This window comes from Chrysochloris asiatica, unplaced genomic scaffold (genome assembly GCF_000296735.1).
Source record: "Chrysochloris asiatica unplaced genomic scaffold, ChrAsi1.0 scaffold00004, whole genome shotgun sequence".
Taxonomy (NCBI): Eukaryota; Metazoa; Chordata; class Mammalia; order Afrosoricida; family Chrysochloridae; genus Chrysochloris; species Chrysochloris asiatica.
Genome location: NW_006408522.1, coordinates 15693963 through 15705544, shown reverse-complemented (window position 1 = coordinate 15705544; position 11582 = coordinate 15693963). Strand labels below are relative to the sequence as shown.

At 35.5% G+C, this 11582-nt stretch overlaps 2 protein-coding genes across 2 annotated transcripts in view; one reads left to right on the top strand and one right to left on the bottom strand.

Annotated features, from left to right (window-relative positions):
* Positions 1-4060, top strand: part of TEX9 (testis expressed 9) — a 46780-nt gene extending 42720 nt beyond the window's left edge. The window contains exons 11-12 of the mRNA XM_006831617.1: positions 3190-3324; positions 3983-4060. Of these exons, the coding sequence (XP_006831680.1) occupies positions 3190-3324; positions 3983-4060 (213 nt within the window). The remainder of the gene's footprint in view (positions 1-3189; positions 3325-3982) is intronic.
* Positions 4061-5100: 1040 nt separating this feature from the next.
* MNS1 (meiosis-specific nuclear structural 1) overlaps positions 5101-11582 on the bottom strand; it is a 131906-nt gene continuing 125424 nt past the window's right edge. Inside the window, exons 10-12 of the mRNA XM_006831855.1 lie at positions 7633-7890; positions 5839-5964; positions 5101-5332 (exon numbers count right to left, since the gene is read on the bottom strand). Coding sequence (XP_006831918.1) covers positions 5240-5332; positions 5839-5964; positions 7633-7890 — 477 coding nt within the window. The 3' untranslated portion in view covers positions 5101-5239. The remainder of the gene's footprint in view (positions 5333-5838; positions 5965-7632; positions 7891-11582) is intronic.

The following is an 11582-nucleotide window of genomic DNA, read 5'->3' as shown; positions in this document are numbered from 1 at the left end:
GGGTGTAAATCTTTACGGGAGTAGAAAGCCTCATCTTTCTCCCGCGGAGCAGCTGGTAGTTTCGAACTGCTGACCTTAAGGTTCGCAGCCCGATTCGTAGCCACTACGCTACCAGAGCTCCTTGGTCTTCTTTGTAGGTGTCTGGATATTACCCTATCATATACAGCATTGTACTTCGAGGTAGATCTTGAAATGTTCTTTTTGACTATGAATACAGTGTCATTCCTTTTGAATTCCTAACATAGTAAACCATAGAATTGTTGGATTCGAAATGGCCAATACCAATCCAGTTTAGCTCACTAATGTCTAGGATACTGAGCTTTATGCATTCCATTTCATGTTTGACAACTTTCAATTTTCCCATATTCATACTTTGTACATTCCATGTTCTGAATGTTAATGGATGTTTGCTTCTATTTCTCCTCATTATACACTATCAGCAAATAAAAGTCCTGAAATCTTTGCTCCATTCACATCATTATGATCAACTTAAATTTGAGGAGGCAGCTGTTCCCCAGTCCTGAGTGTGTTTGTTTCTGTTTATTTCACTTTCTCTAATTTCTGTTCCTTTGTTTTCTTGTCTTTAATTTCAATTCTCTCTCCCCCACTTTAATTTTAGTTGCTTAAAGTAGAAGCTTAGATTTGAGACTTTTCTAATAAAGACATTTAACCATAAATTTTCTTCTATGCATTGCTTTACCTACGTCCCACAATGCTTGTTATATCATATTTCATTTCTTTCACAGTAATTTGCTTTTGATTGTTCCTTTGACCCAGAAGTTACTCAAAAGTGTATCATTTTGTCTCTAAGTACTTTAAGAATTTTTCAAATAAGTTTTTATTGAATTCTAATTAAATACTGTTTTGGACAAAGAATACATTTAGTACTAGTTGAATAACTGTACATTTATGAAGACTTATTTTATGGGCCAGAATACGGTTTAAATTGGTGATATTCCATTTGCCCTATAAAGGACTGTATTTTGCAATCATTGAGCGTTCTATAAATGTTAGTGCAAGTTGCTTGATAGTGTTGCTCAGGTCTTCTGTATTTTTACACCTTTTTTGTCTACTTGTTTGGTCAATGATTAGGAAAGGAATACAGATCTCTCAAACTGTGCAGTTGTCAATTTCTCCTTTCAGTTCCATCAGTTTTTGTATCATGTATTTTGAAGCTGTACTACCAGGTATATTAACATTTAGGAGGGTCATTTTCTATTGTTGAAGTCCCTTTGTTATTATGACATAACTTTTTTCTACTAATATTCTTTTTCTGATATGTACAACTATAGTTGTTTATTTAATTTTTATTAGTACTAGTATTGGCATCTCTTTCCATCTTTTTACCTTTAACACTTTGTGTCTTTGTATTTAAATGAGTATACTGTAGGCCTGGTACACTTGAGTTGCTTCTTAATCCAATCTGAGTCTTTGTGACTTTTTAATTTGGGTGTTTAGGCCATTTATGTTTAATGTGGCTATTAGTGATTGGGTGTAAGTCTTTTATTATGCTATTTATCTTTTACTTATTCCATTTGTTCTTTATTCCTACATTATTATTTCTCTGTCTTTTGAATTGAGTATTTTATGATTCCATTTTATGTTCTTTGTTGCCTCATCTGTACGTCTTTGTGTTTGTACATCTTTTGTCATTTATCATATACATCTTTATTACAGTCAGTCTTCAGGAAATATTCTCTGAGTAATGTAATAAATTTATAAACTCCTATTTCCATTTCATGTTCCCTAGCATTTGTGCTATTGCTGTCATAGTCTGTAGTTCTCTTTTCTTGTGAAATCTCTTTATTTTGGTACCAGGGTTCTACTCCTTTATTATAGGAACTGAATTGTTCCCTCCTCACAACTTTGTGGAAAAAATTTTATAGAACTGATATTATTTCTTCCTTAAATGTTTGGTAGAATTCACAAGTTAAGTCATCTGAGTCTTTAAGTTGTCTTGTGGAAATATTTTTAACTTTGATTTTGTTACTAGATATAGAGATATTTTACTTTACTCAAACAAATGCCATACTACTTTACTATTAATTTTGCTTTAAAGAGTCAATTGTCTTTTAAAGAGATTTTCTGTGAAACAATATATACATATAATTTTTGTGTGTGTAGATTCAGATTTCCTGCTGGTATAATTTTCCTTCTTCCTGAAAGGCTTCCTTTACTATATCTTGAAACACAGATCTTTCTGTACTAAAGAGTTTACAAGTTCTTGTCCAGTAATGTCCAAATTGCTGTAGCGCTCACACAGTGAATTTTTACCAACATTCTCCTTGCCCTGCACAATGGCTAGAACTTCTGTTCACCTCTTTACACTGCAGCTATTCTTTCATGGTTTCTTGGAATCGGAGCCTGCATTTGGAATTTAGGTGTCTACCAAAAAGTTGAGAAACATACGTATGCAGATTTTAAAGGTTTGCTTTTCTGGGGCTCCCTTCTTCTAGGATCTCCGACTTGGAAACTTCTAATTACTCTTACAGTCCTACCATCTGACGCCTCAGCTTAATTAAACTACTACTGTTTACTTGCTATCTTTCCCTGTCAGCCCATGAACTGGGAAGTGTTCTTAGGGGAAAAGCCAGAAGCTGAATGAGGAACTCAAGCAGTATGTTTCTCTTCTTTCAAGAGTCATATCCCTTCTAGTTTCTGCTACTGTTTTTCTACTCAGTATTTAAGAAGCCCTGGTGGCATAGTAAGTTATGCATTGGGCTGCTCACTGCAAGGTCAGCAGTTCGAATCCACCAACCATGCTGTGGAAAAAAGAAGTTTTCTGCTCCCATAAAGCTTACAGCCTTGGAAACCCTGCATAGGGTTGCTGTGAGTCAGAACCAATTTGAGGGCAGTGGATTAGGGTTTATTCATTATTTATGCCTTCAAATATGTATTTTAAGTTTTGTCAAGGGATTACATTAGTATTGTCAGGAGAGTTGGCTCAGAATAAGCTACTTTGCCACTGCTAGAACTATAGCTGAGTTAATTTTTTAAAAAAATTTTAAATGGTAAAGATCTGAGCATGATTAAAACCTATCAGAATTCTATTAATTTTTTTATATATAAAATTTTGAGTTTTTAAAATAGTAATTTATTACTGATGTGATGATTGATCATTGTAGTAATTTTTTCATTAAAGTGTTACATATTGAAGAAAGCAAATATGGAATACTTTCCCTTTTGTAGGATATAGCAAATGAAGAACAGAAAAAAATTGAAGCCTTAAAATCAGAAAACAAGAAACTAGAAAAACAAAAAGGAGAATTAATGATAGGGTTCAAGAAACAATTAAAATTAATTGATGTTTTAAAAAGGCAGAAGGTGAGTATATCCTAAAACAAAGTTGAATCATAGTTATTTGGACTGTTTTACCAAAATATTTAGTATTTTTACTTAGCATCTAATTTTGTTTTGGCATTTTTAAGCACAAAGTTTTTCAATATAAATACATTATATGTGTAAAACATGTAATAAGGTTTTTATATAATGTGCCATCAAGCAAATACTTATTTTCATGCAAGTAAATTATTAATATGGAATAGGGGCTAGAAATGCAGTTTGGTCCTTCCCAATTAAAGAAAATACCATATACAAGAAAAACTATTACCTTAGGGGATTGCTTACCTCTTGAAACCTTGAAGATGTTTCAAACCACAATTATTCCTTTTTTGACACATTGGACATGTATTGTTGAGATGATATGAATTCATGGTTTTGTCATTTTCTCTTTTTTAAAAGATGAAGTATTTCACTATTACTGAATTATTCTTTTAGTAGTAAGATTCAGTGCCACTGTTGGATACATAATTTTTTATCAGCTAGCCCCTGAATTAATTATAATTTCAAATATCATGTTTATTAGAGTTAGCACATCTCTACAACAGAACTTACGTATCATTCGAATAGCATACAGACTCATATTTCCTGTTGTTTTGTGGTCTACTTTTGATGCTAAATTAGACATTTTTTTTCCTAACAGATGCACATTGAAGCTGCCAAGATGCTGTCTTTCACAGAAGAGGAATTTATGAAGGCACTAGAATGGGGAAATTCATAAATGATCTACTTGAACTCTTCTCTGGAAGAGAACTGATTGTGTATGGTGCTTATCCAGCGTATTTCACTGAACAAACTGCAATGGTTTGAGTTATTTTTACTTTTCATATTAACACTATTGAAGATAATGAAACAAAAATAATTTCAAAGATTATAGAATTGGGGTATACAAAACTAATTTACAACTATTTGAAAAACATTTTATAAAATGAAGCAACAAGAATTTATTTTTTTGATTCTCTTTCTTATGGCCTATTAGCCCTTTTTCTTTCACTTTTTCACTACACTTGAATATATAAAATAGAGTCAGGTTTAGTTCATAAATGATAGAAATTATCTGAGAGAAGTTATTTTATGTTCTTATTGACAATTTAATACATTAGGTAATAAAGTGCCTTGAAATTCTTACTCCATTTGCTTTTTTTCTCCCTTTATGGTACACTGAAACAGGTGCTTTAAAACCACATCAGGGAAGTAAAGTTCCTGAAGAAAACCAGTAATGTAGACAGAGGACAGTCTACTTTGAGGGTAGAGTTCTTCTGTATTAGTCAAGGTGAACATACTGTCTTAAAGAATGGGGATGCAGAGAAAACTCTGAACAGTCGAAGTTGTATGGAGAAGTTAGTGTGTTGAGTTTGGCTAACAATTTGTTTACACACACACACACACACACACACACACACGCAGACACCTCCCTGCCCCCCTGACACACAGCATGGAGCCTTGATCCTGCAGTGGCTAAGTGCTTGACTGCTAACCAAAAGGTTGGCAGTTCAAACCCACCAGCTGCTCCATGGGAGAAAGATGTGTCAGCTGCTTTCATAAAAATGGCCTTAGAAACTCTATGGGGCAGTTCTACTAGAGGGTCACTAGGAGTTTACACAGACTCGAAAGCAACAAGTATGTATTGTGTAAGTATATATCATAAGGTGGCTTCAAAGTTTTTACTTTCAATCAGTACAAAAATAACATTAACTTGACTAAAAGGAATTTATTTTAATGGTCCAAAAACTATTCAGTAATATTTTTATTGTTAATAACTTTACAAGTTATGAGATAATGATATCTCATGATGCAAACAGATAAAGAATTCCTACGGTCACTGAAATGAAAACAAAAGTTATGCTGACATCTAGTGGTAATACACAAAAGAATCTGGTTTTACCAAATCTTGATGGTTTCATTTATCTTCATAAACTTCATTCCTTTTTTGATATTCCTTTCTAAACTCTTCACCAAGCATATCAATATCATCGTCTCTTTTAAATACTCCCTGCAAGAAAACATTTTATTGATTACTTTTGAATGCCAGAACATTTCACTAAATGCTTTTAAAAACTAACAAATTCATAGGCATGAGGTTAGTAAAGTTATCCCCCGAAAAAATGAAACATATATTTTCTGTGTACCTAGTATCATAGTACCTAGTACCAGATTTAAGGAATTTTTAAATAAAAAAGAATCATCAACATTTTCTGAAAACTATAACTTTAATATACTGAATGGTCTTAGACCTGATGTCTTGATTTGTCAGCTCCAGTGAAGGAGTTATGATAGGAATCTGGGTTCTGCTACTTTTGTTGTTAATTGTTGTCGAGTCGGTTCTGACTCACAGCAACCCTTAGAGGGTTTCTGAGGAGCGGCTGGTGGGTTTGAATTACCAATACTGATCCTACAGTGCACACCAGGAGCCCACTACTTTAGTACTACAAAAACCCAAGTCCTCTGATTTTTTTCACTATTGGAGATCAGGTAGATTACACCTTAAGTCTCACTTACTTTAGGGAGATATCCTAGTAATTTTGTAGCATGTTCCTTGAGAAGTTTTAGTCTCTCTTCTTCAATAATTGTATTAACACACCCTTGTCTTCTTTGCTGCATCTGCCATTCTTCCAGTTCACGTTCCTGGAGATATAAATAAAATTTTATTAATTTTTACAAAATACATTCATCTTTTAAGAAATTTTCAAATACAATAACTCATACAGTGGATTACATGACAAATTGATGAGCTATTTATGGTAATAAGTTCAAAAACTACTACCAGTGGCCACTGAGTCAATTCTGACCCATGGTTAACCCCTTGTGTGTTCAACTAGAACTATCGTCCATTGAGTTTGAAATGGCTGGTTTTTTGGAAACAGATCACCAGGTAATTTCTTTCAAGGTACCTGTGGGTAGATTGAAACCCTCCAAACTTTGGTTAGCACTTGAGTGTGGCTGAGCATTTGCACTGCTAAGGGAATCCTTCAAAAGATACTACATACATAGATAATATATGTTATTTTTCTCTTTTACTTTCACTATTCTTTAAAGTTAGAAGAACATAATATGACTGATTTTAGGGAGGCAAATAAATATTTTCAGGATCAAGTCTTCCTTACCATATAATAACAGTTCAGAGGAGTGATTTTCTAGTCCAACAAATATTTATTGAATGCTTCAACAGATATTTGCTGAAAGCTTATCATATGTCAGGTGCTGAAGATAGCTTATAATGTAAAACAAAATGTTTATGAATAAAACAGAACAATACTCAAAGGATATTTTTACATATAAGGAGTCCTGGTGTGGCACTGTAGGATAAGTGCTGATTCTACTGCACTTAACAACAACATTACATATAAAGCACTAGTGGCACTTTAGGGTAAGCACTGGACTGCTAACTGCAAATTCAGCAGTTCAAACCCACCAGCCACTAACTGGAAGAAAGATGAAGTTTTCTGTTTCCATAAAGATTCACAGCTTCAGAAACCTTATACACAGTCACTGTGAATTGCAACTGAGTCAACAGCACCACCACCACCATTACAATATAAAGCCTATATGTAGCATAAGAGTAACAACAAAAGTTATGACCTTGCAGTCAAGTGCCTATTGTACAGCGCCACACCAGGACTCGAACTATGTCTGTCCTTCAGCAGTTAAAAATGTGTCACTAAGAACTGTGGTATTTGTTGAATAAGAATAGAGGAAAGCCATGAATGTAAAACTGAAGATCTGCTCTGTAAAATATCACCCAATTCAAAATAAAAAAGTAAAAAAAAAAAAAAAAAAAAATGGAAAGTCAAAAACTGAACCCCAAGTAACCCAATATTTTATGGAACAGGAGAAAGACAGAGCATCCTTCTTGGTTTTTTGTGACTACACCATCCAGATTCTCTTGCCGTTCTGACCATTTCTTGTCTTGGCTTTTCGATTTCTTGCCCTCCTCCTACCCCCTAAATTATGAGAAATGGTGGCGCTATCGGATAAAAACTGGTCACGATCGGTGGTTCAAGTCCATCAGCTGCTCCACTGGAGAAAGATGAGGCTTTATGTTCCTGCAAAGATGTATAGCCTCGACGGCATTTATCAACATTCTCAGTAAGGTTTAGTGGATCAATAAATGAACCCATTACCGTTCAATGTTAAGTGTTGTCAAGGCAATTTTGACTCACAGAGACCCTGTATAGGGTTTCTGATGAGTGGCTGGTGGGTTTGAATTGCTGACTTTGAGGTTAGCAGTCTGGTGCTTATCCTAGAGCACCACATCAGGACACCATTCAATGATAATGACCATCTTTTTCTTACTTTGTCTGCAAGGAACTGTTTGTGACGTTCTTCGATAAGTTTTTCCACAGCCTTCCTGTGTTCTAGCTGCTTCATTCTTTGTTTCTGAGCATTCATTAATTCAATGCGATCATCCTCAGCTAGTTTAGCTAGCATGGCTTTTCTAAAGATCTCTTCTTCCTCTTTTGCAGCCTGTAGTACTAGTTCCTTCAGTGCCATTTGTTCTTCAAAATTTTGTTTCATTTCCTTTTGCTTTCTCAATTTCATTTCTTCTTCTTCCTAAAACAACAATACAGCAAAGTTAATTCAGTAACTATTTCTTTCCATCTGATTTGTCAGGAAAGGGTGGACCAGAGTTTTGTGAAGCTTAGAGTTAGAATATGAAAGCTTACAAACTGAAACATTAAACCATTTCAAGATAATACATCCCCATTCTTTTAAAACTAATTGGATAAAAAACACATTGGATTGAAGCAATGCACTGGACACATCTGCTGCAAAAGACCTCATTAAAGTGTTAAAAAGCAAAGACGTCACTTTAATGGCTATTGCGTGACTAACCCTGGCCATGTTGTTTTTCAACATGCAATTGCCTCACAAGTATGCAAAAGCTTGACAATGAAAAAGGAAAACTTAGAAAGAGTTAACACATTCAGGTTGTGGTGTTGGTTAAGAGTTCTGTTTAACCATGGACTGCCCAAAACAAACACGTGTCTTGGAGGAAGTAGAGCCAGAATAGTCCTTAGAAGCAACAATGGTGAGACTTCTTCTCACTCACTTTTGGGCATGTCATCAGGAGGGACCAGTTCTTGGAGAAAGGCATCAAGCATGGTAAAGTATGATAGGGCTTCAAAACAATTTGTAGAAAAATGGAATTAAGAGATACTGGAATTTTTCCATGAACTTTTTGAAGCCCTTTCACAGAAGGTCAGCACAGAGAGATGAAGTGATACAGCAGCTACAACAATAGGCTCAAACATAACAACAATTGTGAGGATGGCATGGGACCCAGCAGTGCTTTGTTCTGTTACTCAAAAGGTTGTTATGAGCTGGATCTAACTGCATGGCACCTAGCAACAAGAGTTGATGTAACTGTGGGAGAAAGATGAGGCTTTCTGCTCCCATAAAGATTTACAGCCTCGGAAACCCTGAACAGGGTCGCTATGAGTCAGAACCAACTCCATGGCATATAACAACAAACAAAAACATTCTGCTCCCGTAAAGATTTACAGCCTCAGAAACCCTGAACAGTGTCGGTATGAGTCGGAACTGACTCCATGGCACACTACCACCACTATATGGGATCAAATTGACAAAAGCTACTCAAAAGATTAAACAGGAACCTAGGGGACGATGAGTTTGTGCTAATGGGGAAGAAACAACTCAGAAAAGCAAGCTAAGAATGGTAGTATGACTCCAAAGAATGTACTTCATGTCACTGAATTCTACATGTAGAAACTGAACTGGTGGATGATTGGCTGTGTATGTTCTCAAAAGAAACAAAATCATTGAAATTAAATTAAAAGAAAAATTGATGTAAATTTTAAATCCTTGTCTACTCTAACAAACTTTGCCTAATTCCAGAGAACACAAACTCTAGGTAGGATACTATCCTCAAGGTACTAAAATTATTGCCTTGACACCCGTATTGGTCAAGGTTCTTGTGGAAAACAGAACTACTCTTGTTTAAGCAAAAAGGGATTTATTTACTACAACTTCCAGGAGAGCCAGAGAATCAAGCTCTGCCATCCCACTGCTCCAATCCAATGATGGAAACACTACCACGTTTATACCACATGATCTGATCTTCCTCTATGCAGCTATTACCTCATTATGCTTACTCCATCTTCCACACCTTGAGCTGGCCTGGAGGTGTAGGAAAGGTGTGAGGGTGAGTCAAAGGTAGAGAGTAACTCAGGAAGAGAACCTAGGTTATATCAAGAATCTAAAGAAAGGAAGTCTGAGAAATGTACTTTTAGCTTTCTAGTTTTTACAATATAGTAAGACAAATTAAAAAGAGGGTTAGGAGTGAGTGGTAGGTGAGCCAACCTAGCAGTATGAGCTATAGCATCTTTGTTCACTATATTTTATATTGAGTACTCAGTTTCTGCAATTTTCCATATTCATTCTCCTTTTCCAATACAACTTTCTTCACTTATCTATATCTAATTCCTCTTTCAGTTTCAATTTTCTCCATAAAGCCTTCTTGAATCACTCTAACCCATAATCATCTATCTCTGGCCTTGTATAGTATTTAATTTCTCTATCAACAAATTTTATTTCTTAAGTGCATGTCTTATCTCCTTACTGAAAAAGTAATTCCTAGAGGGCATATGTTATATTTATTTGAGATTCTGGGCACACAGGATTGTGAATATTATATGTGTGTTTGTCATGTATTATAGAGAAGTAAAAAGGCTCACAGAAAGTGGAGACACTGTCTAATTTAGTTTTGACTTCTAAAACCTAAAAGTATTCTGCACACAGAAATGTAATACATATTGATCTCAATGAGCTGTTGATATTTTCTGGACTCCATCCCCACTACAAATTTTAGTTTAATCCAATGGTGAAGACATCTGCCAAAAAAAAGGGAAGTTTATAGGGGTAAAAAAGCCCTCAATTTTTTTCAACTGGAAAAGGGTGGATGTATTTGACAGGTCTGGATCTGTATTATGCTAGCTACATAATATGAACAACACAATCTTCCATCCTTTTATGTTCTAAAATCCATTACATAGTTTGGGAAATATCTGTTCATTGAAAGTTTGAAATTAATTTTCTGCAAAACCATTCTAAGCCTAGAAATGCTTAGGTATCTATTTTAATCTGAGTTCATCCTGGAGCAGTGCGATGCCTTGAATTTAATTGATATGGCCTTGAATTTATTTGATATGGGAATTCTTCATAATTCCCACCAAGTGATTGGATTGTTGTTAAGTGCCGTCAAGTTAGCTCCGACTCATAGCACCCTGTATAGGGTTTCCGAGGAGTGGCTGGTGGTACCATGCAAATAAGGTATACAGAACTCTAAGGTTGGGATCGGTTAGCTTTGCTCTCCAACTAGGCTTAAACAGAGCCACCTCAGAAGCAGAGGTGAAAGATCCCAGCACCATCAAGAAGGAAATGCATGAGTGAAGGGTGAGACCCCTACCTAGAGAAGCAGTGATGGGAGAGGCTATGCTAGAGGTGGTGACAATGGAGAGTCAGAGCAGCTTCAGGCTGTGGACTCAAGGACTCAGTAAAGCTGTGTGTGCCGACGGGTAGGAGACAGGCTTGCAGAATGTGACCTTTGGACATTCACAGACTGGCTAAAATAGCTTTGTAACACATGCCCAAGCAGGGCAGAGGCCAAGGGATCACATGGCTGAGAGGCTGAAAACAAGAGCAAGACGTGCCTTCAGCATGGCAGACAAGAGGTATTCTACAGGTCAGCAAAAAACTCACAAACAAAAAAGTCCAGGCCCAGATGGCTTTACTGGTAAATTTTACCAAACATTCAGAGAAGAGCTGACACCAATTCTACTCAAACTATTCCAGAATATAGAAAAAATTGAAAAACTTTCTAATACATTTAATGAAGCAATCAATCCTCATATCAAAACCAAGGAAAGCATTACTAAAAAAAATTATAGACCAATATCTCTCATGAATATAGATGTAAAAATTCTGAACAAAATGCCAGCCAATAGAATTCAACAACATATCAAAAAATAATGCATCATGACCAAACAGGATACATACCAAGGATACAAGGATGGTTCAATGTTAGAAAAACAAGCAACGTAATTTACCACATAAATTAAAAAAAAGAAAAACCACATGATTATATCGATTGAGACAGAAAAGGCATTTGACAAAATCCAACACCCATTCCTGATAAAAACACTCAACAAAGTAGGAATTGAAGGGAAATTCCTCAACATAATTAAGAGCATATATGCAAAACCAAAAGCCAACATCACTCTCAA